The sequence below is a fragment of the Colias croceus genome, chromosome 17, assembly GCF_905220415.1.
Source record: "Colias croceus chromosome 17, ilColCroc2.1".
NCBI lineage: Eukaryota > Metazoa > Arthropoda > Insecta > Lepidoptera > Pieridae > Colias > Colias croceus.
In genome coordinates, this window is record NC_059553.1 from 349023 (window position 1) to 376083 (window position 27061).

Here is a 27061-nt window from a genome sequence, read left to right on the forward strand (position 1 = left end):
AATAAAATAAAACAGTTGGAAAAGTAAAGAAAGCGGTACCGTAATAATTGAGCTATTTTTCTTGTGGCCCCACCTAGATGTGAAACTGCGCAGGTTTAAGGGACTGACTACCAACTTATTTTTTAAACCTTGGCTTATAGTATAAAGAATCGAGTTTATAATGGTGAATTTTGAGTACACTATAAATATAAAAAAAATAATAATAATAAAGAATATACATATACTAAATATATGGAGAACAGTCGATATTTTTTTTTGTTTATTTAGTAACAATTAAACCACATCGAATCAGACCCTGAAAAATGAAAGGGTTCTATTCCTGAGCATACTCAAGCGTAAGAGAAAAAAAAAGACTCGATTAGTAAAGTATTTTGGTCGCTATCGTGTTAACAAGAAAATCCTCCGCACATACAGACACACGGACGTCCAAGACAGAACTTTTTAAACTGTTTTTTAACTAGTTTAAATAACAAAAATGACATCAAAAATATCATGGATGTTAAAAATAGTGTTTTTTCTCAATATGTGTGTGTATGTATTATCTTACAAGTGCAATGTATGATACATAAAGACATTTTAAGTTTGAAAAATCAGATGTTTTGCGCGAAGTGACAGTAGTACCCACCTCAACGCTTCGCTTATGAGGCGTGCAATACACGAGAATAATATTTAGGACCCTATGGGGCTTGGGTATGAAACTTCAGATGGTAATGTTTTACTGTATTTCCGCGGTTACTTGAAAATAAAAGTAGGTTTAGAAAGGCTTATTTGTAGTAAGTATTGAAAATTGCAAACCTTAATTGAACTTAAGTTCATATAGATACAGTTCCTCTAGAAGTGAGTGCTACACAGGCCATTTACACCTTAAATTTTGAATCACGATGTCAAAATATTATTGTTGTAATTTAATATTTAGAAAACATATTACGGATTGCCTATAAGAAAAATAAACACGAATGTTGTTCAGCTGCGACCTATTTATACATTCGAAGTTGTATTTATGTCCGCTAATATTATCGTTGAATTTATTTACAACGTTAGATTGTATGCCTGGTTATCTAATTTAAGAAACAACAATAAAAATGACTGGACAGAACTAAACTTTAATACGATCGTTGAATAATCGACGCAATATTCATCAACAAATACTTATTCATTTTAAAAAACGTCATGTGTTTTTTACACTCTGACTAACTTTTACATGATAACCACATTAAGGTTATCCTTAATTACTATACACTCATCAGAAAATATTATGAAAATTCGAGAAACTATTAGATGATATGTAATTACTAATTAGCTAGTTCAGCTAGTATAACTATGAGATATTGGCATTAAGCATTTAGCAAAAAATAGCAATATTAATTGAAATTATGGAGCACATGATTCACATATTCACTTGTTAAAACTACGTAAAGTTATCGCTGTATAACTTACGCATCAAGGAACTTTGCAAATTGGCCACTTGACCTATCGCGGCGTAGGACGCAGGCCTAGGCGTGGTCTGGCTCGTCTGGCCCATTTGCGAATCTAGTTTACGTCGAATATCACTGGGAATTGGAACAGATACTGTCCAGTGTAAACTGGCAGTGTGCTATGTAACAATTCGATCATGTAACATGCTTTCGTTGTAGGAAGTTTGCTTTACTTCTGGTATTTCGTGTAGTGTTCAGTTTGGTCTCGTTTGGAATAATTGTTATACCTAGCCATATTTTACAAGCCATGTCTATGAATTTGTATAAATCTTATTATTGTGCGTATGTTTTCATTTACGCTCCAATACATGATTGGTACATAATATATATTATGTACTTCTATTAGGATTTAGTTAAAATAGAGCATAGAAGTTTAAACCATAGGGTGAAGTAATATATAAGTTACGTTTTATATTATCTTTAATACTTATATCAATATTACTTCACCTAACCACAGAATAATAACCTAACTTAGGTCATGGTTATAGACTATAGAGTACTTACGACGTAATGTTAGTCTGGAAACTGTCGATAACAGGTTGTTTTGTGTCTATTACGTGACATTCACACGTTGTCTATACTTAATTCATAATTATTATTTAACGCAAGCTCAGTAAGATAAAGTTTATTTTTAATCTTATCACTTATCAGCAATTATATTGAAGTTTCTTATGATATTAGACGTAATACTTTTGTAATATCTATTCCGACTTATATTATTACATACGTGTTGTTGTTAGAATTGAAAAATATTGCCGCAATAAATTTTGTTGTTTTGATGTCTTCATATTTGAATAGGTACTTGGAACCAGTATTGAGGAAACAAACTACTTATTTAATTTTTGGAATTCAAACAGGATAATCTAGTTCGTCAGGTTCAATAAATACGACATTAATGCGAAAATCCAATAACGAATGAATAAGACGAGGACGACGAGGTCATAGTGTTTACTGCCTTAAAGTTTTTATTGTTTTCTAATATCTCTATTATATACTACGTCAATTCCCGACGCAATAATTCCTTCCCAATCCTGGCAAAGATAAACAAAGACAATCTATTAAGCAGTCCGTAGGCGGTCTGAGCACCATATCGGAATCAATAGCATGAGACAGCCGCGGTTAGCCGGGTGACAATGTCTGCCATTATACGTTGTAACAATGCCAATAATTCACTATGTATTATTGTTCCTGCCCATATATCTTCTCACCCAACTCTATTTAATAAAGCTGCACAATATCCGCAAGAATTGTTTAAAAAAGCTGACTATTCTATTTATAAATTATGAACTTTGTGACGCTTTCAGTGTGGGAGACAAGACTTTCGACCTTTAACCTTCACCCTAACGCCTCGGCGAATGTATAAATAGGCTTTGCGTTTATCTACCCCCTCGTTTCGCATACGCTTGTCGTACTCAAATAAGCTTTTTGTCAAATATTTGTGTTTTTAAACGTGTTTCATACAAACTCAAACATTTATTTATTCAATCTTCGATTAGAATCGGTTTTGAAGAGTTAAAATATAGAAAAATAATAATTTACTGCCGGTTCGGAAAGCATTTAGACGATTACAATTTGTTGTTTTCAATTATAATTATGAAAGGCGAATGTCGCTAACATGAATTAAATGGTGAATTATTGTTAGTTTGTCGTAGAAAATTCATGCTTCGAGCCTGCAGGCTCGCTTCGCTTGGTGAGGCGTGTGTGACAATTAGTCGCATACGCTTCGATCAGCTGAGCGTAATTAATGAAAGCCTGTACACCCGCCGGCCATTTTCAGAAACGTGTGTATGGTAATTGGGAACGCGTGATTCGGACTTTAATTGCAATTTTGTGAAGTGAATGTACCAAACACATTTTAGAACATAATTTATTTTGGTTATATGTATGACTGAAATACGTTCTTCCATATCATCTTCCGTATCTTCTTCTTGTTCACATCAATACAATTCAATCGGTTATTCTGGTCTGCTCATTTTAACAGCTGAACATTATTTTGAAGAAACGAAAGGAAATAATATAGTTATACACACGTTAAACGTGAAATTACAGTGAAAGCGTGTACAATGTACATAATAGATAGGACTTAGTTACAATGTGCTGTGTGATGCAACACTTTGTAAATACTGAAATTGTTAATACATACTAAAATTAAATAATTGTACTGTAAAGAATAAAGACTAAACACTCACGACTCGGCCCACGTGAACCTACATGACAACCTTGAATTATTGAATATCTAATTCATGAATAGAATAAATATTTTAATTAACAAATTAGTTAAAAAAAATCATTCAAACGACTTCCTTAAGAAATCGAATGAGGTAACAATAATTTGTTAGTTGCTTATGCAATTATAATGACGCGTACAGCAATGAAAATAAGTAAAAAAAAATCCTTACATTTTAGAGATACTTTCGTAAATAAATAAATGAACGAAGTTATTATTATTGACTTCCAAATGTTATAATTTTATCAGCCGACCGCGACGATCTTTAAATCACAAAGGGACTCAATATGTGCCGTATATTGCACGCCTCATAAGCGAAGCGTTGAGGTGGGCCTCAACGCTTCGCGGTCGGCTGATAAAATTATAACATTTGGAAGTCAATAATAATAACTTCGTTCATTTATTTATTGTTATATATTATATTTTATTTTACTACTGTCACTTCGCGCAAAACATTTGATTTTTCAAACTTAAAATGTCTTTATGTATCATACATTGCACTTGTAAGATAATACATACACACACATATTAAGAAAAAACACTATTTTTAACATTCATGATATTTTTGATGTCATTTTTGTTATTTAAACTAGTTAAAAAACAGTTTAAAAAAGTTCTGTCTTGGACGTCCGTGTGTCTGTATGTGCGGAGGATTTTCTTGTTAACACGATAGCGACCGAAATACTTTACTAATCGAGTCTTTTTTTTTCTCTTACGCTTGAGTATGCTCAGGAATAGAACCCTTTCATTTTTCAGGGTCTGATTCGATGTGGTTTAATTGTTATTAAATAAACAAAAAAAATATCGACTTTTTTTTATATTTATAGTGTACTCAAAATTCACCATTATAAACTCGATTCTTTATACTATAAGTCAAGGTTTAAAAAAATAAGTTGGTAGTCAGTCCCTTAAACCTGCGCAGTTTCACATCTAGGTGGGGCCACAAGAAAAATAGCTCAATTATTACGGTACCGCTTTCTTTACTTTTCCAACTGTTTTGAGACAGTACAAGAGCATTGGCACATGAGAACAAGTGTATCCACATACTTATATTATATACACCTTTATAAATAATCAATTTTATTGTAAAGGATGAGATTATGAGGCGTGCACTTTTGGATTTTCCAAACTTTTTTTTTCTGTTAACACTATCAGACTCACTATATTTATTTTTTACGTGTGAGTCATATCTACATAATATTATTCGGTTGTTAGATCGTTAAATACAAATTAAAAAAATATTTTGGTCTATACGCTCATCTTGTAGATTGAATTAATTAATGTGTATTAAAATATACACTGTGATGATAATCACAATTAAATTTTTGTAGTACAAGGACGCTTATTATAGTTTAAGTGACCTTTTAATGAATATCTGTTAGACATTTATAATAAACTTTATATTTGCATAATACTACTGCTTTTCGTTGCATTTTCTTTTGGAGCAATTGCATGTAAAAGTAAAATCCGATGTCGATCTTCAAGTGTCAGAGATTACATCGTAAATCCATGTTTATAAACATGTCTGCTAAATTAATGTTTATATACGACCAACTATGAGTAATTACTAATTAGTAACGTAAACACAGCTTTTACTATAAGAAAATTATTTGATACAATCATATAGAGTTTATTCATTGACACTACACTGGAATTGTCATTATACTTAAAATGTATTTACTACTTGATCAACATCGTCTTCTTCATTTCTTCCCATACGTATTTTCGAAAAAAGTGAAATGTCAATACTAAGCATCCCAAATAACTGGCAGATCTTGATCAGCATGAATTTGAAGGTGTACCTACATACGTCATATTCTCCCATATCTTCAAGTACTAAATTCTTAATCCAACCCTAATTCTAGCATACATATTACATATCATACAGTTTTCCCTCAGACAAGATTGTGGTCAAGCGCTTCCCTATCTAGAACAAAAAAAAAGCATGAAATCCTAATGGTATCCAATTGTTCGCAGACCCTAATCAACATGGCGTACTGCACGCTGGCGCTGTGCGGCGTGGTGGTGCAGCGCGCGGTGTTCGGGCGGCTGCGCGTGTCGGAGGCGCAGCGCGTGAAGGACAAGTTCTGGAACTACGTGTTCTACAAGTTCATCTTCGTGTTCGGCGTGCTCAACGTGCAGTACATGGACGAGGTGCTCATGTGGTGCGGCTGGTTCACGCTCGTCGGCTCGCTGCTGCTCTTGACGCAGCTGTGCAAGGATCGCTTCGAATATGTGAGTTGGGATGCTTTTTGATTTTGATGGAAGTCAGTTGGGTGTTTGTATGAGCTTGGACAAATGATTGAGAAATGGTAAGATTTGATTGAATGTGTTATGTGATCCAATCATGTATGTTAAGGTTTTGCTAAGAATACTAGTGAAAAATATACTGAGAAACTTTGTGACTAATGCTTACCTTACCTTGTTTTTCCAATTACATGCCTATTACCGACATTAGGAACAAAATGTATTATTATTGATTCAACAAAATTAAAAATGAGTAGGCACATCAAATTCACGTAAACATGTCTATAGAATAGACACAATCGTCAAAGGCCACCCGATTATAAATCTGGAAATTAAATTGGAGTAGGTAATATCTGTTGGTCTGTTTTTGTAAACACATTATTGGCTCAGGTCAGATATGATAAGAAAATTCGCGGTGATACAAAAAGACGTAGAACGTAACTACGTAACTGTCTACGATACAAACGAAAAACAACTTATTATCATAACATAAAATAAAAATAAACAGAACAGTTATCGCGCGTCGAGGCTCGCAGCTCTTTATAAATGTCATTTCGGATGATAGCATATCACACGTATACGAATTAGAAACAGAAGATACAACTTCCAGATATAGTGCTGATAAACTAAAACAAAACAATGTCATCGCATGATCTATGAGATCAGAAATAATTATTAAATAATGATAAATGCGATAATAGATATCTTCAGATAAATAATACAAATCTAATTTTAATCGTACAAATAACTTCAATTACTGTGCACGTCAAAACAGATCGATAATGAAACAAAATAAGCGCGTTAATTACAAATCTTGCATTGCTAATGCCAGTGATCTTGCTCAAGATGCTTTAATATTTCTGTACTAGATCAGTTTGATTGTTCTCAATGAGGAATTTTCCTATTACAAGAGGAATGCAACTTCTATGATGATTTTAACGTCAATATACTATTGTTTTATATCCTAGTTATATTATTCAATACTATCATGACGTCTTTTAATTGAATTTATGCTAAATAGTAATAAAAAAAATGTTTTGCGTCACTGATGTTGTGATTGAAATATACCAACACGTTTAATTATGTGAATTACGAGTTATTCTTAATTTATTATACGCTTTAAGTTCACGAAAGTAAATATTATGCAAAAAGATGTGTTTGCCGCAAGTTGGTTTTGGCTATTTATGTTATTTAAATTGTCTCCGACGTCGATTAAAATTAAATATTTATCGAAATACGGAACTGGTTTACCCAGTAATATGAAAAAAAAAAACTGATCGCTCAAGGACTATTTAAATATCAGAATTACTTCCTTTTAATCGATTATTTAGTTAATATATTTTAAATGGATTAACCTTGCGAGTTTCATTAATTATTATAATACATGAGGAACAAGCTGGTCGCTATCTGTTAAAGAGAACAATTAAAAAAAATCAGAAAAAATCGTTCTGAATTACTTACCATTATGTTTTATGACGAATCCGATGATTCATAATGAAAAAAAATATTGCGATATACATTATTAGAATTGTAATTTTAACATTGGCCACGTGTACGAATGCTATGATGGTATTCGCTAAACGGCATTGGTTGGCTAGGTCACGTAGACCTGTCTGACCGCTGGCTGTGAGCTAGGATTCCATTCACTCGCCACTATCCTTCGTCAACTATTTGTGCTATTTCTCCTCTTATGTGGGTATTTTAGAGGCAGTATGATACTAGAAGTCTCGGCAACTATTTGCTGTAAAAGGCCTTTCTTTGTGAGTAAAAGTGGGTATCATCTCCATGTATTTTTACAAAAGATGGCTGTAGATCATTTGACTCTGGAAAAAACAGAGCATTTAATGTTGAACAAATGGAAAAACTTAAACACTTGATTGTTTCATATAAATATAGTATTAAAAGAAACTATTAAATAAATATAAATGCAAATTATTGTACGATTGCTTTGCTAAAACGTGATCAAGGGAAAAAATAATAGTCGAGTCATGCTTTTACAAGGAACTTTGTTTGTTGATAATTGATTAGGATATAAAAAGTCTCTTTTGATCTCATTTAAATAAAATTATAGAATATATTACGCGAGAATTAGATGAAGAATTATTTAATAGTAAAGTAACAAAATAAAGAAAGCGTGTGTGTAGAGCACACGTTTCCGAAATGAAACTTCTTTGGCAAGATTCAAAGATACCAAAATCGTCGCCTTACTCCATGACCTTGAAATTTTACTGTCAAAGCACCTAAAGAAGTTTCACTTCAATAAGATCCAACGTCATGGTTAAAGGCCTTATGGGTTTTTCTGCATCTTAATATATTTTTATTATTGGTCAATGCATAAGAAACATTTTGGATTTCCTCCAAGATTTCATCATTTATGAATACAAATTTTGGAAATCCGTTCAGCAGTTCAAATGTGAAAACAACAACATATGTATTTGGTTTCGCATTTATAATGTTAGTATGCACATTAACTCCATGTGTACGAACTTGCTGCGATATTATGCTCGACTGCAAATGAGCTTCTTACGGTTATTAAGGCGATATTTTAGTCATGCATATTAAACATATGATTACCTATGCTAACTGTAAGTCGTTTCTTATACCCCAGCCACACGACTCGACGAGTGGTATGGGAAGTGATGAGGAAAGTAGGCAGGGACGTAGTGTGGCCACGTTACTCGTCATGCCACTCGTCGTGCTCATCGTCCTGCTCACTGCTCCCTATTTTGTCGGCTTTTGCGCGCGAGTCAAAGGACCGGCAATACGAGTGCCAAATGAAGAGCATCGCGATTAATCGCGCGAGTAGAGCAGTGTGTGGCCAGACGGCAATATCGAGGCGAAATAACGGCAGCCAGCGCGATGAGCAGGACGAGGAGCAGGACGATGAGCATAGTGTGGCAGGGCCGGGGGTATTAGATGAAATAATATTTTAACGAAAACATCGTTGTAAACATCTTATGCAAATTTTGACTTTGACAAAAGTAATATAAATGGAGTCATTCGCCTTGTAATATTTAGAAGTCAACAATAATTTATAAGTTTTGTATTGTTAAAAGGTCGGCTGAAAGATTTAGTAATGAGAATTTAAAGAGCCTGCCTGTCTGGCTTCAAAGAGTAGATTTTGGCACAATTTTCTTCAACTTCCGAGGTCATTGATAGATTTTATTGCAGTTCCAATGTTATTTACTTTGTAGTTGAGTTTATTCTAGTTTATTTACGTAAAGTTTAGGCTACGCAGAAATAATATTAATACTTATTTTATTGTGTTTTGTTATAATTTACTGTAAGATGATTTAAAAATTGAGTTTTGAACTAAATTCTAACGAGTAAATTTCGACGAATAAAGACTACTTTTTTCATTTTCTGTGTAGACATATTTAATTTAGCTTTATAGGGCATTACGTATATTTGAAGTCAACTAAAGGGTCTAACCTTTCACCCAGCTATCCCGAACGTTTCATAGTGTGTAACTTGAAGACTATTCTAATGTAAAATGTACAAAAAGTATAAAAACTACATCATTTATATTTACGTAAAATATTATTATCTGCCAGCTCTCGTCGTCCCCGAGCGTGTCTCGCTGGGCGCACTTGCGGCTGCTGGCGCTGCTCGCCGGCATCCTGCTGGCGGGCAGCGCGCTGCTCGCCGCCGCCGTGCGCTGGGGGCTGCCCGCCGGACGGGACACCTTCGCGTTCATGGCCGCTGAGGTAACGTACAATGAGGGAGGAAAACAAACGATATCAAGGGGGGAAGGGACACCTAACATTGATTTAAAGGGGGGCAGCAAACGATAAGTTGGGAGAACTTTTGGAAGCCCCTCTCCTATTTCACAACCTAACACAATTTTAATCAGTATTTGGGAGAGTACCAAATATTGATTAAATTGTGTAAAATATTTATTTTTATTTTAAAACTTATGGGAAGGGGTGGGGGGGTAACTTGTGTAGCTACTAGCTAAAAATTGTGTAGGTATCCTAATTTCTATTCAGTTTAAAATTACGCTTTTATCTTATTAGGTTTTTTGTAAACGATGTTTTACTATAATAATTGAATGTACAATGTATGCAGTGCGCGCTGGCGTGCGTGTCGTGCGTGCACGTGGTGGCGCGGTTCGTGCTGCGCGCGCGCGACGCCGACGCGGCCGCGCCCGCTGCGTACTACACGCACCTGCTGTTCGATGTGAGTATACCGCGCACACATACACACATACTACACAGCACACACCTTTACAATAAAGATGATTGTAAAAATATCCATAAAACTAATACTAAGATTTTTAGGTTCTGTTATTTATAATTATAATGAATTGTTTTTCCGGTCTTTATTAAATAAATAAAAAAAATTCAATTTTATTGAACCAGATTACGTCGTTATGATCAAGACCCTCTATTGTATAAGTTATAGTCAGTGGAATGCCAAAATCTACCTTCATCTATTTTTGGTGTATTGCCAAACCTGAGACAAGTTAAATTTATCTTATAATGCTGGTACGCCAAAAAAAGTGCCAAAAAAACTCGTCAAATGGCTATTTAACGTGTCTGTTTTAACGTAATTAGTATAATTAGTATAGTTTGTACCTTAAGATATAATTATGCCCTAATAGATGTACCAAGTATACTTGGCTTCTTCATCATAATTCTTGTCCATTTTGATGGAGACTTCGAATTTTCTAGAAAAACTAATTTGTTACAAATTAGCAAATGCGGATTTCTTATGATATCCTACAAAAAAACGCTTGGAAATTTTGAATCTAATTGATACATTAAATTAAAGATGGAAAAGCCTTCTAGGAAATGAGGCATATCGTTTTTCGATATTGAGATATAATTTCTGACCCTTTCTGTTGATTATCTATTATCTGAATAAGGCGAGAGGAGAGGGAATCTTCAATAGAATTAAAATATTATTAAAGAAATGTTCTATTTACTCTCGCTTATACAAGTAGACCAGTGTAGAATCCTGTCAGTTTTTGGGGATAAATCTTTCGAAAGCATTTAAGGAAAAAAGGTTTTTAACGTTGAGGGCGAGTAGAAATCGCCTTCCAATTGTTACAATATGCAGTGTACAATCTATTTATAGATTTTAATTTACACGTGCAAGAATTCATCAATCATCTCGCATCTGTTTCCTATAATTAACTGTGCTTGTGCGCACAGTGACAGTCTTCTTTCTATATCAATTGTTTATTATCGTATAAACCTACCATACGGTCTTTAATTGTAAACATTTACGAAAATATAAATAATGTTGTTTTTATACTTTTTGTCAATATTGAAGATAATAGACTCGTTCAAGTTTTTATTTTCAATGAAAAAACATGAGCATTTTATACGATAGACAGTAGTTTATACTTCGGAATGTAATTGAGTGGCCCATTTTCGGAATTTATGGTCCTTCGAGCCGGATTTGAACTAGAAATCACAACCTTTATGTTGATTATTTTTATAACGTTGTAATTGTGTCTCGTATTGGTGTGTAACTGTTGTTGGTTGTGCGCAGTCGGTGTCGCTGGTGCTGGAGACGGCGCACGTGGCGCACATGGTGGTGCACAGCAACGCGGTGGTGTCGATGGCGTCGCTCGTGCTGCTGCTGCAGCTGCGCCACCTGCTGCACGCGCTGTTGGCGCGCCTGCGCCGGCACCGCCTCTACACCGCGCTCGCCCACCACATGGCCCGCAAGTGAGTGCACACACACACACACACACACACACACACACACCGCCTCTACACCGCGCTCGCCCACCACATGGCCCGCAAGTGAGTGCACACACACACACACACACACACACACACACACCGCCTCTACACCGCGCTCGCCCACCACATGGCCCGCAAGTGAGTGCACACACACACACACACACACACACACACACCGCCTCTACACCGCGCTCGCCCACCACATGGCCCGCAAGTGAGTGCACGCACACACACACACACACACACACACACACACACACATTACGTCAAAAAATAAAAAAAAGACGTGTGGCACTCGGGGACTGCCGCGGTAAAGCTATTGCATGCTATGCCTTCAAACCACACCTCCGCCCGTCGGAGTGGGGAGCGTGAGGCTTTTTCGTTACAGAATTTCTCGATTCGGTCCCCGCGCTCAAGGCCCGCGATAGAAGCTATGCAATAGCTTAAAAACAAAAATATCAAATTCAAACAAACACACATAAAAACACACTTACACATTTAAGAAAATGACGGTATCAACACAAATGCACAAGCGCTCGACACTCGCGCGCATCTACATTTTACACACACACAAATGCTATATACATGCACGCGCGCGTTACACACGGATAGACACACACATAGAAGGGAATCAATAAACATATTTTCAAATATTTTGATCTTTGGAAAGCGAAGCGTCTGTTATATAATATGACCAAATAAATAACCGCTATTTAAAAAAAAAAATTTCTTGGAAAATTGACACTAACTCAAAAAAAACTCCGTTATCAATGGCTGCGTCAGTTATTAATATAATCTATATAATACATATAAAAATGAATCCCAAAATGTGTTGGTAAGCGCATAACTTGAGAACGGCTGAACCGATTTCGTTAATTCTTTTTTTATTATATTCCTTGAAGTACGAGGATGGTTCTTATGTAGAGAAAACGTAAATATGTACCACGGGCGAAGCCGGGGCGGACTGCTAGTTGACTATAAAAATATAAAAGTATATTTGTTTTTGTAATAATAAATGCACATTTTATCAAGATCGTAGAGGTCAGGTGATGACTATTTCATACTATTGTTTATGTCACGTGATCACGTGTTCAATGTAAATAATCAGTAATTACTTATTATATTACAAACCATGTTTATAAACATACAAGATTAACGCATAATATAGTGTTCCCTATCGAGAAATAAATAAATATTCTTAGATATTACGCAGAATTAAATGTAGTCCTGAACTTTGTAAATTTGTATTATTAAGATATTAAAAAAATTAAAAAATATGTATAATATACTATATTTGAGAGATTTTTTTTTTCAATTTGCGGCCCATATTTTATTTTTTCATTCTCTTCGCTTCAATTTGTGTTTGTAATCAATTGACTGGAACAAATCATTCCTCAGTGAAAAGACGCATTGAATAATAACTTTTGCTCTCTAAATAAATGTATTTCATGAATAAATATAAAACCTATGGGCTATACGTGTAGTTAAGTGCAATGGTATCGAAGCTAAGGGCGGCCCAGTTCGCGCACAATGCCTCAAGGGCTCTCCAAACGTTATATCGAAATAACTCATAGCTGGGCTAGAAAACTAAAGTACTGGGAATGGTTGTAAATAAAAATACAGCTATGTTTTGAAATAGAAATAAAATTGCTTTTTTTTTATTGGATGTGGTACAAAATATGCAAATTTTGTAAGATTCCATAAACTTAAAACATAAAGATACTTGTCTCATTTCTCAATTAATAATAAATATCTGAATTAAAAAAAAACTACGTTATAAATATTCTGTATCTGTCAACAACGTCTCAACTCAGTGACTCAAAGTCAACTAATGTGAATGCAACTGAATATAATAATTTGAATGAATTTGCAAATACCCGCATAAAAACACAAAACAAATATGACCAATATTTGTTTTGTGGTTATAATTCAGTTTTACTCATCCTTCAAAAGGAAATAATAATATAGAATGTGATTGTATTGACCACTATGAACTATTATGAACAACTAGCTGTTGCCCGCGACTTCGTCCGCGATTAGGTCGTTTTTCGTCATTCGTTGTTTAAAAAAAATACGTGACACTTTATTTTAAAATTTTCTTAATTATTGTCTCTTATAAAATTTAACTACATTAAAATTGAACACTCTGATAATAAAATCTTAAAATCTGAAGAAAACATGAATGTGGTTTAAATTCTACATTACTTAGTATCAAATAATAATCTAAATTAAATGTAGATTAACAGTTTGAGCACACCATTATAGAATATGTACCTAAGTATTAAATTACGTTAGTTTACATAGTAACTTTACTAAAAACACGATGACTATCTTTCGCGCTCGATACCACAAACTAAGCATGTTTGTGGTAGGTACGTGGCCCGCGTCACTTGACCCCCATCTGGATCCATGATGATGATTCCATCCTGAAGATGATTCTGAAGATGATTCTGAAGATGATCCAGGATGATTCCATCCTGAAGATGATTTCTTTTGACTGGAAGAAATCACCGTCGCCTAACAAATATAATGTGTTTTCTTATAAAACCGTTACATAATTTATTTTATCTACTTAAATAATGAAAATGATATATTTATAAAATATAAAACATATTATTTAAAATGATTAAAAATAAATAAATGAAGCAACTACGATTCAAAGAAAACATCTTTTTCAGTGTGAAAATGCTCTAAGCAATCCGGGATGATGAACTGTATATCATGTACCTACTCTGATCCCAGTACGGTCGGTACGTCGATAGCCATAACGATAAATATTATAATCAGATAACCGCAAAGTCAAAATAAAAACATTACTTGTAAAGTTGTGAGTGCAAAATTTACGTTTCATTTGGCAATAACATTTTTTTCGGTACTAAAACGTAGTAGTTTGATATGTGGTTGGCTGCCCCTCCTCTCCTTCCTGAAAAATATCCTCCAAAATTTCCCGAGATACTTCCAATGATTGAACCATTGGACGTTGGACATTAACTTCAGTCAAAAATTGACGAAGCGGATGATTACTAATTTCCACTTAATCCTCGCTGCTACTGTCTTTATCATCAAATCATCAATTTTCAAGTGGTGTAGTAAAAATATCAGCAGAAATCGTCTTCCAAAGGCGATATAATTTTATTAGCATTGAATAAAAAAATCAAAAGTTAACTGTAAATCTATAAAAAAAGCTACTTACAAATAAAATTTTATCAAAAACTTCTGTTCCCAATGCACCTCAAAATAATAAAAGAATCATTCATTTCATTTCATTTCAATAAATACCTGTAAGTAACAACTTACCTTTTGTGGGAACGCATGATGGTGAAAATTCACAAAACACGAAGATTGCATTTGATATTTTTGGTTTTATGGCATTCAATTGCTTTATAAATATCACTACATAGTATAAAAAAAGTCGCTTTCTGTGTCCCTATGTCCCTATGTCCCTTTGTATGCTTAAATCTTTAAAACTTCGCAACAGATTTTGATGCGGTTTTTTTAATAGATAGACTGATTCAAGAGGAAGGTTTTAGTACATAAATTATTAGGTTTTAGACAAAGCGGACGAAGCCGCGGGCGGTAAGCTAGTAAATTTATAAAACACGAAGATTTTAAAAATTGTAACTAATGAACACAACAATATATTATTATACTCTTTGGAACACAATCATTAGATTAACTGTAGATAATGGTGTCTATTTTTACTTAAAATAATAAACATCTAAGTAGGTACCCTCACTTTAAAAAAAAAATGTAGTTTATTATTTACACGAAATATATCTTATAGGGAACGGAAGATATGGGTTAAAGAGTTAAATAAATAAATAACATAATTATATTTAAATTATTAATTTTTAACATTGTGTTCAGTAGTGTTAACATGTAAATTGATTTGATTTTTACGAAATCTCATAGATGGCGCTGTTACAAAATTAACATTATACAACTTACATTCTTTAAGCTATGTTTCTCTTCCCAAGTTACTTAAATGGCATAATTTTTATAGTGTCAATCTAGATATTGTCAAACAACATTTATATATGCGTCATTTGATTATTAATTTCCAATAGTTAACGTGTAAATTAACATTTAATAGATGGCGCTGTTTCTAATTTGTCTTTATACTACTAAATTCATTAAACTGTTTCTCTGCCCAATTTACGTAAATAACATAGTTTTTATTTTGTAAAGCTAGATAATAGCATGGCTTACTCGAAACCAACATTTAAACATGAGTCTTTAGATTGTACGCTGTCGTAATACACGGAATACGTAAGAAAAATAAAGGTTCACAGCTCCTCCCCCGTAGATGATAGCTTGATAATATGTAGCCTATAGCCTCACCCGACCTGTTAGTAATATTCATGCAAAATTTGAAGTCAATCTATGCAGTACTTTTCGAGATTAGCTCGGACAAACATACAGACAAACAGACAAACAGACAAACAGACAAACAGACAAACAGACAAAAATTCTAAAAACTATGTTTTTGGCTTCTATATCGATTATAGATCACGGCCCAGGTATTCTTTTAAAAAAATATTCAATGTACAGTTTTGACTTTCCTACGATTTTATTATATGTATAGATAATATTATGTGTCACGTGTTTCCCGCCAATGAGCAATTAAAGTCGTACGAGGCTCGTCACATCGCGCGACGGTATACATTAGATGCGTCATTGATACCATTTCAACCAATTATATATTTTTTAAGCTAATGCATAGTTTCTATCGCGGGCCTTGAGAGCAGGGACCGAATCGAGAAATTCCGTAACGAAAAAACCTCACGCTCCCCACTCCGACGGGCGGAGGTGTGGCTTGAAGGCATAGCATGCAATAGCTTTACCGCGGCAGTCCCCGAGTGCCACACGTCGTTTTTTATTTGTATAAACAAATAATAAATATAATTGAGTATTTGAATAAAAAAATTTTTTGTGCTAAATGGAAAGATTATATATTAGTTTTATAACAAAACTATTTTTTTTTTTGCAATAATTCAAAAGTTATTTCAAAATAAAAATTAGTCTTTGAATCCAGTACCGAAAACACACCGACAACTCCCGAAGCGTCACCCGGATGCGTGTGACGTCATAATGTTAGTTTTCACTCATTGCAGTTGATACAAAAACGTATACAACTAAAACATTTTGACGTCACATCTATGGTGACCAGTCATGGCGCGTTTATAGTCACGTGATTTTAATTTAAATTTCATCAATTTTTAATTGCTTATAATTAATAGAAAAACATTTTTTTGAGTTTTTTGCATTAAATATCAATATTATTAATAACTAGCTTCCGCCCGCGACTCTGTCCGCGTGGAAAATTTAAGAAAAATTAAGATTTATTTTTTTCTACGTATTTTTCCGGGATAAAAAGTATCCTATTTTATGCCCAGGATAATAAGGTATAATTATACCAAGTTTCATCGAAATCGAACCGTTAGTTTTTAAGTGATGCCTTCACATACAGACAGACAGACAGACAGAAAGACAGACAGACAGACAGACAAAAATTTATTTAATCACGTATTTGGGTTTGGTGTCGATCCAGTAACACCCCCTGGTATTTATTTTTTCAATATTTTCAATGTACAGAATTGATCCTTCTACAGATTTATTATATATTAATAATAAAGTTTTAAAATACATGAAAAACATCAATAATTTTTTTTATTCAAATACTCAATTATAATATTATGTATAGGGAACAGACATTACATTATACAACATGCTTAGCAGGGCTTTTGGGTTATTGACAAATGTTATAACGATTGATAAAATTGATATGGAGCTCAATAAAATACCGCTACATATTGTGATTTTTTTATCTAATTTAAGCATTAAAAATATGATATGAATTTGGTAAGAATAAGAAGCAAATATGCCCATTCTCAGCGAATGTCTATCTAAATGAATCCCAGGTCAAATTCATTAGGTATTCTAGTACTTTTCATTATAATCAACTGCAGATGCCTTAATGTGGGAAGATATTAATGCAAACTGAAGATTCGATCTTAATTGTGATTAAATTACAATAACATTGAGGTCAATTGTATTGTATTAATTACACATTTCACAGATTATCGTGTTTTCTGTAGAAATGTACTGAGTACTGACCCATTGGTTGATTGTTGTTATTATTAGCAGTTTGATTGAATTAAAATGTGATGAATTTATATTTTTGGTTTTAGTGCGCAAAGAATGAAGAATGAATCGGATCAAATTTTTCTATTCTTTATAAATTTATATTAAAATGTGATGTTAATTTTAATAAAGTTTTTTAAAAATTCCTTAATAATTTTTTTAAACTGATTGAACAAAAAATATAGATGAGGTTTTGTTTTATGGATTTTCCTTTAATTTGATACAAATATTTTAATAGTCTTGATCTTCAAATAATCTTTATGGCATTGTGATATCTCTCTCAAAATATTGTTTAAATTGGTATATAAATAAAACAGAGGCTTAACTCTAATACCATTTATCATTCGAGGGCACAAGCACTGATAAGATACGCTATCTGTACAGCCTTTTGCTAAATAACATATTGACTTTGAAACAGGGCATTTTCTAGTTTTTATGTAAATGCTTTAAATTTTATAATTAAAACATTTCACTTGTGCATAGTACTATTCAAATGAATAATAAATAATCATATTTATACCTTAAAATATCATATTTTTTTGGTCTTACATATTTTAAATATGTAAGATACCAAAATTATAATAACAGAACGGAAGGAAATGTGCTAAATTTTAATATTTATTTACCCGTATAACAGCTAGTTAATAAAACTATATGTACATATTTTAATAGAGGTTAAAAAATTTCTGGTCAATGAACCAAAACACGCGATATTTGCTTAAATTATTCAAATCTTTTTAATATTAGAGGTATGAAAGTTGGTATCCATTCATTATTTATTAATAAATAGCACAAAACACTACACTACCTTTTGTATATATATTTTTAAAATTAAATTAATTTTTGTCCCAGTTTAAACTGAAAGAAATTAAGAAAACCAAAAAAATAGCCACTTACAATTTATTTATTTATTATATTTTCATGAATATGTAACATAGAGCTGTAAAATCTATAATTTTTGTAGAAAAACATGGAAAATAACGGAAATAATTGTAAAAAAAAACATCCACATAACTAGGGCGGGTCGTGATCCTAATTATGCGGTCGTTGAATCAATTTTTTTTATATTTATTTAAAATAATGTTAATCTATATGAATATTATTTAGTATTCCATGAAAGGTCAATTAACTGCTGTCTCTTTGTGGTCGAAGGTACCTAAAAATGTGTGGTTAGTTATATTTTCAAGCGCGACTCGCCCTCGTTTTGCTGAATTATGAACAATGAAATATCATATAACATTGCAATATAATAGAAAGATAAAATTTTTGCGAATACATTTTGTACACAACAATTACATATACACATACATTAAGACGAATCTATGGCTATAACGGTAACTAACAGGGTACTTTTTAAATTTTACGAGTAGAACCACAGTATAAATATTAAACAGTATGGAAACTATAGTCTTATTCATAGACACTGGATCTTATTTTAAAGAATGAAAAAAATTATCATAACTAGATATTCTAATTTCTAACACACGTCTTTCGCTTATCCAGCCTCGTGATCGATTTTTTCCTATTTAAAAATTTCCTATTTATAAAGCATTTGAATGCTATTAAACTAAACAAATAGTCAATGGTTCATTGATATGATTATTTATGTTAATAAATATAGTTTTATTTATTTTGTTGTTTTATTAATATACTATTTTAATGAATACATATAATACTCGCAGTTACCCGATGGCGAGCCCGGAGGAGGTGGCGAAGAACCAGGACAACTGCGCCATCTGCTGGGAGCCCATGAAGGAGGCGCGCAAACTGCCCTGCGCACATCTCTTCCACAAGTTAGTTGTTTATTGTTATACTAAATGTTATGAAAATTAAGTTTGTTTGGTCGGATACCCTGATCTCAGGAACGAGTCCGAATTGCAGAATTTTTTTCAATGTTATTATAGCCATATATAGTTTATACGACATAATTGATGATATATTATATCATCACGCTTAGTATATTAGGGGCGGAGTTATGCAGATTAACGTCCATTAGTCGCTTTAAGCACTATTAAAAAACTTATTGCAAAGGAGAATGCCCATGAAAGTATGGACCACAGTATAGTGTTGCGTCAATGCCAGAGTGGTTTTGGAGGGTTCATCGATATTCAAAAGATTTTTACCAATTGATTTTTTTGTGATAAAAATAGGGGTTTTCAAGATATTGAGAAAAATGTGAATTAACCTCGAAACTTGAATAAACCCGATTTAGTTAGGTTTATGTGTGATTTTGGTAGTATTTTATCGTCTGAAGGTTATTTTTCGTTTAACATATTTAATCTATGCGTAGAGCTTATGATTTCAGACAAAGTCTATCTGTTCATCGGCTAGTGCAGGTAGGCACCAGAAATCTTCCGGAACGGATTTCAAGAAAACCTAAATATATATTTAAAAAATGCCAATAGAGTTTTTATTCGGTTTACATATTGTTGTTGTTGTTTGAACCATTTTTTCACTACATATTCGAAGAAAGAAACAAATAAGAAATAACTGGTTACCTACCAAGCTATGTCATAATAATATTTTTTATATATATATATATTTATATTATTTTACTTCACTATCTATGTTAAAACAACCTACAGTGTATAAACAATACCTTACAGAGTGATTTTATGTTAATTGATTGATTTTTTTGTAATTCAATGAAAACAATAATCGATATTAATACATTTAGCTATTTATAGGTCTACCAGAATCTGATGGCATATTTATATTTAAGAAATATAAGATTTTCATGTGGCAACTTATTTGACAACTATCAAATTGGTTGTCAAATTATTTGTCTTTTTTGCAGTTGATAAATAATTTTTAGGATTTTGTCTAAAAAATCTTCGAAAATGTCGAAAAAGCCGCTGTGATCACAAGCAAGAGGTGTTGTTTATAATGTGTATAGAAAAATATTTGATGAAGAAGGGTCAAACACATCACAATTTTCAATTTAGAAGATTTTATTGGTAAATTGGACTTACCCGCTTTGATACTTTTAATTAAAAAATATTATATTATGTAGGTAACTATAATATTGTTTGTTGATTGGAATATAATTTTATGAAAACTTATTACAGGAGTTTCCAATACGGCTATTCGTCAAGTCCAAGCTGACCAAGTCAATTTTATAATGTGTGTATCTGTTAATACTTACGAAAATAAACATAGTTTTATTTTACTTTTATTTTATTTTATAAAAAATTATAAGCAGTCTAGTTTTCTATCGATATAACATCGATATTTTCACATGGCATAATGATAATGAACATACAAATATAGGTATGTGTAAATAATAATATGTATTACCTGTGTAAAAGTAATATGTATATTATACATGTAAGTATGTACCTACATAATATTAAGTGGATATCTCATTATTAAGTACAGTATTGTCCACTTATGTAATGTGACTAATGATATGAGAACAAACTAAAAAATAAGCAGTATCAAGATCGTTCAGTCTATTTTCCCTAGGGTTGCACACTCAAAATTTTGATTTCCCTAATTGCCATCAGATTCTGGTTTACCTATACCATAGTAAATGTCATAATAGTTACCTCTTGGTTACCGTGGTAACCGGTAATGGATACTAAATCTATGGTAACGGATCTAAACAATTACATGTCTTATTAGATTTTACAAAACATTCCCTGATCAAAATATATTTTCCGATAGTAAGAAGGCCTCTAAATTGCCGAGATTTTTTTTAATAGTATTTTTATCTTGGTACATGAGAAAAACCTGCACCAAAAATGTAAACGGTAATGGACACTAAATCTATAATAACGGATCTAAACAATTACATGTCTTATGAGATTTTACAAAACATTCCCTGTTCAAAATATATTTTCCGATGGTAAGAAGGCCTCTAAATTGCCGAGATTTTTTTAATAGTATTGTTGTCTTGATGCATGAGAAAAACCAGTACCAAAAATGGGCATTCTCCTTTGAATACTAAAATGCTCAGCTATATAGGATCAGGACTATTTTATTTAGCTATCATATATCCATTATTGTTTGCAAAATAGAATAACTTATCCAAATAATCTGTGCTTAAATAAAAATAGTAATAATGTTGAATTATTTCCTCGCAGCTCGTGCCTGTGCCGCTGGGTGCAACAAGACGCGTCGTGCCCCACGTGCCGGCGCGCGCTGTCCGCTCAGCCCGCGCGCACGCCGCTCACTCCGCTCACGCCGCTCAACCCGCTCAATCCGCTCAACCCGCTCAACCCGCTCACGCAGATCGGCAACGACGCGAACAATGCGAACCACCTGTTCCACTTTGATGGTGAGTTGCTGTACTGTTGTTGGCTTTACTGTGTGTGTGCGTGTGTGTGTGGTGTTGCACACACACCGCATTATAGGTATACATGTTACATGATTCGTTGATGATTTTAATGGATATAGAAAGTAATTTTGGTAAATGTTTTTTTTTTTTTAAGTTTACAAATTATTTTCTCCATTTTGTTTTTCTTACTAGTAAAAATATATTATACTATACTCTAAAACAGTTCTCAATACTTTAACTTACACATTGCGAATACATATTAACAAGAACAATATAATTCCAATACACTTAACCCCAGTGTCGCGCGCGAATGTGATTCACCACAGTTCACGCCACTGAATTATCATTTCACTCATTTCAATAATTTATTATAAAAATTCTTGCATAAATAATCAGTTGTTTAATTCAGTGCTTACAGTTGTGTTTCATTAGGAGATTTGTAGGTTAAAATCGATTATGTTACATAACACGGTTCATATTTATTATAGAAATTAAAATACTAAACCACTTTTTTCAACTACCCTCAAATCTGTAAAAACTGGTAAAAATTTTCATGTTATGAAGCAAGTACACGGTAATAGGAATTTTTTATCAAGTTTTATTTTATAGTATGTGCGATATTATACAACCTTATTCAGCATCTTAGAATAGAATAATCACATCCTCTGTCTGTCACTGTCACCAACAATCATGAAATGACAGTAATCTTTTAACAATAATATTATTCGTGTATCGTCGCAAAAATGTACCAAACAAAAGTGTAAAAAAATAAATAAAAATATACATACACATAAACACACACTGTGTATAAATGGTTGCGCGTGTGTGCACAAATTTAGCTGTGTGTGTGGGGTTCGTGTTGGGGGCGCTGATTGTTCTGCGATGGCTACTTGCTGAGTTATTAGGTGAGATACGTAGGATGGGACTATTGGAATAGGATTACTGAAATTAGTGAAGTGGAGAAATATTTGTTAAATAGATGTACATTCTTGTCTTAGTTTTAGGATTACACGTTCTCTTATGATTAATATTACGTTCGATTTAAAATTTAAAATATTGTAACTAAAACTTTAATCATAAATATTTTTATATTTTCCAGGTTCCCGCTACGTGTCATGGTTGCCGAGTTTCTCCGTAGAAGTGACGCGTGTGCGCGCCGACTTGCCCCCCGCGACTCCTGCAACCCCCACAACCCCCGCCACTGCGACCCCCAACCCCACTGGGGCGACTCCCGGCCCCGTAATCGCTGAGCTGGAGATTAACACACCGCATTTGGATGCTATGCTTGCTCAGGTGAGGCACTAAGAACTACTTTAGTAATTTATCAATATATAAAAAGCACATCAGAAGTGAAACTTTTTTGGAATCATTTAAAAAATAACAAATTCGTCGCCTTACTCCATGACGTGACGGTATTGTCATGACACTACTTTGAAATTTCAAAGTATTAATTAAGTAGTAATTTTATTAGTGTGATTTCTTCTATTATGTGAAGTCCCGTGTCTCCTAGTTGGGTAAGGGGCAAACGCATTATTCATGCATCAGCTGTTTCATTGATCGATTTTCTTTAGGAAAAAGTAGGCGATCAGCTTTCTGTGTCCTGCCAGACTTTTTTTTCTTCGTCTCCATCGGGAACCGAACTCATGACCCCCAGTTCTACGCTCTCGCGACAACCAAGGAGGCGTTGAAAGTTTTTGTATGAATGTAATTTGATTGTATATTGTTGCGCAGGTGTCGGCGGTGTTCCCGCAGGTGGCGGCGGCGCGGGTGCGCGCGGACCTGCTGCGCACGCGCTCGCCGCACCGCACCATCGAGAACATCCTCGACGGCGCGCTCGCCCCGCACCCCGCCCCCGGCCCGGAGCCCGACCACGTGGCGCCCGCTGCGGGTACGTACGGGGGGCTGTGGTCGTCTTACAATCAAACAGTTCGACGACATGGTGGAGTACGGCCTGTACCAGGAAACCCGTGTCCCAGCAGTTGGAACGTATATGGGCTGATGATGACATGATGACAGTTTGTTTAGCCGTAAACTTTTGATTGAGTGATCCAGGATAGATTAGATGTTGTGATCCTTCGAGACGGATCAATATTAAAATTCACTATTTCCATTTCCTATTTTTTTTATAAATTATAATCCATTTTTGTATTAATATATTTTTCATTAATATTTTCTTTATTATTATAAAATTGTAGTAAAATAAAAATCTAATTATTTACAGTGAACGAAACAGCTTCAGACAACGATAGTGAAATAGAAACGAGTCCCTCCATCTCATCCACTGACTCCACGCCTGTCACCGGCACTCATGACGGGTTAGTTACTACATGTCATACCACATTCATAAATAATCTGTATTTTATACAAATTGCAATATAATTACAATTGACACCATCATAAATAATAAAATTCCCTTTCCAGCACGATACTGCAAGATCCGATTCAAGTGGAGTTCTCCCAGAACGCATCGGAACGCGAAGTTTTACTGCGCAAGCGCAAACAGCAGCTCATAGCGGCGGCTAGACAGAAGTACCTCGAGAAGATATCGCGGGACGCGCCCAGTGACCACGCTACAGCCAGCCACAGTCACGCCACAGCCGCTTACGGTTACACCACAGCCGCTCACGGTCATGGTCACGCCACAGCCGCCCACGGTCACGGTCACGCCACAGCCGCCCACGGTCACGCGGAGCAGTGGCCGCGCAGCTGAGTGTTCCGCCACATCATGACGCGCGTCGCGAGCACGGCGCTCACGCGGCACTCGCGGTACGACGCGCGGCCTACGTAAACTGTGTATAGTGGTATAGTGAAGTGATCTAGTGCTTGTGGGATAATTTGAATTTCGCTGCGGGATTTATAGTGACAGTTTGACTTGATACTGACAATAATCGTTGCCATAAGAAAAAAAAAGTGACAGTCACAGTTTGACGTTGACAGTGACAGTTGTAAAGTATGACGTGGAAATTGACGTATTCGATGTTTTTTCGCTCCGGTGCGTAAAGGGTTAGATTTGGATACTTAATTTTGGTCTGTTTGTAAAAAAATATTCAAGCTACATTTTGTATAATCTGTACAAAAAAAGTAATGTATCCTTTAAAAACTAAGCTTACTATACAAAAGCCGCCACGATATGGCGTACTGTGTCCACGAAAACATGTCGATATTTAATTGGGTATATGTGGGGCCGTCCAAAAAGTGTAGAGGGGAGGGAAAACTCGATACAAAATTTGTAAATAGACCATAACAATTTAAATGTTAAAAAAAACATGCTAAATATCTTGCAGATTAAAAAATTTAGATTTTCGTGTACAGTCATCATAAAAAACTTGCGTGAGAAAAAAAAAAATCGAAATTTAATACATACATTTCTTAGTTTTTACGAATAATTACTTATATGCGTGCAGTAGAAGTTGTACAGATTAAATTATCAGCAAAAGTATGCCTTTAATAATATGGTAATATGATCTCAGACGCATTAGTTTGTAAATATTATCTACAGACTGTAGATATTTAAAATATCGACCTACTAAATTATTGAGTAATACCAGATATGTAACACTTGTAAAAATACCGTAAATTTTTTAATTATTATCTTACAAGATATATACTATTATCATGGACGAATATAATATTCGTCCATGCTATTATATGCATAGTAAGCAAACTTTTATTTCAGTAATAATTACTTTTATATTTTTTATTTAAAACTACACTTAAAAGACAATAAAAGATATGTCTTATTTCCGCACAAACTATAGGTTTTTGTCACTTTATTTTACAACAACTATTAATATAATTCAGTAATTTTAATATTAACACATGCAATGTATAATTGTTATTATTTAGTTTTTATTTTATGAGAATTGTCGGAATGTACTGCGGTTATAATATGTACATCTACATATTATATATTGTATGCTTAATGCTATACATTTATAAGCATGTTTTTCAAATTATATTCAGTCATATTTTAATATTCGTGATTAATTTACCATTTATAATATTACAATAAGGCGTATATATATATAAAGTATCTTGCCGCCTGTGTGTTTCTTGATGTGAGAACTACGTAATATAAATTTTTGTGTATTTTAAGTAGTTTTGAGGCTGATTGTATTTGTATAGTTTTATAATACCCGAGACGCAGGCACTTTAGACTTGGTGAGAGCTTATATAGTTTGACGTTCGGATTGCCTGCGAGTTGGGTCAAAATATTCTTAGTACTCTTATGCTAGTTAATATATCGTAACAAAATATTCGTGAAATATATCGCTAGTGAAGAAACTAGACAAAGGTTTTACAAAATAGTTATAATTATTGTAGTCATTTGATCATCACTCCACCAGTGATTGCAAATACTTTTATCTTTTGTGAATGTTAGTGTATGTGATCTCGCGATGTTATATGCACATAAATATAGTAAAAATGTTAAAAATATATATAAGTATATTTTTTTTCTTTTTTTTGGTAATACTGATTTAAGCCCATATTAAAAAGATTTAATTTACTATTTCGGAAAAGATTTGAATCTCCTAAAATTTATAGGCTTAAATTATCAGTTGTGTTATTGATAATTATATGATACGATAATTTTCAGCTTTATTTTCACCCGCCTTTATAAACATTATGACATCTCATTTTTTTCAAAGGTCAGCTTTATCTTAGCCCATATGGATTTTTAAAAAACAATTTTCTTTGTACAGAATTATTTTGAGAAGTTCATATTATCTCTGGTTGCTTTATGCTTTATATTTGCATACTTTATAAGAATTGTACTGTTTATAAATGGGTGTTACTCTATTTACCAATTGTTTATATACATTTGATTACTCTTTTGTAAGCAAAGTAAGTAAAGCAGTGTTTAAGTAAATCTCTGATTAAGAATGTTTACAAGCATGGTCATTAGTGATAACTATTTAGATATAATATCAATGTAAACTTCAGAGTATTTTTGTATGTGTAGCTATTGTGAGAATGAGTCGTCCACTGGTCA

General features: G+C 33.5%; 1 protein-coding gene across 1 annotated transcript in view; it reads left to right on the forward strand.

Annotated features, from left to right (window-relative positions):
* LOC123699263 (E3 ubiquitin-protein ligase AMFR-like) overlaps positions 1-26908 on the forward strand; it is a 49253-nt gene extending 22345 nt beyond the window's left edge. The window contains exons 2-11 of the mRNA XM_045646183.1: positions 5680-5937; positions 9504-9656; positions 10018-10128; positions 11449-11627; positions 19472-19582; positions 21875-22068; positions 23168-23361; positions 23800-24067; positions 24290-24383; positions 24490-26908. Of these exons, the coding sequence (XP_045502139.1) occupies positions 5680-5937; positions 9504-9656; positions 10018-10128; positions 11449-11627; positions 19472-19582; positions 21875-22068; positions 23168-23361; positions 23800-24067; positions 24290-24383; positions 24490-24778 (1851 nt within the window). The 3' untranslated portion in view covers positions 24779-26908. The remainder of the gene's footprint in view (positions 1-5679; positions 5938-9503; positions 9657-10017; positions 10129-11448; positions 11628-19471; positions 19583-21874; positions 22069-23167; positions 23362-23799; positions 24068-24289; positions 24384-24489) is intronic.
* Positions 26909-27061: the final 153 nt, after the last annotated feature.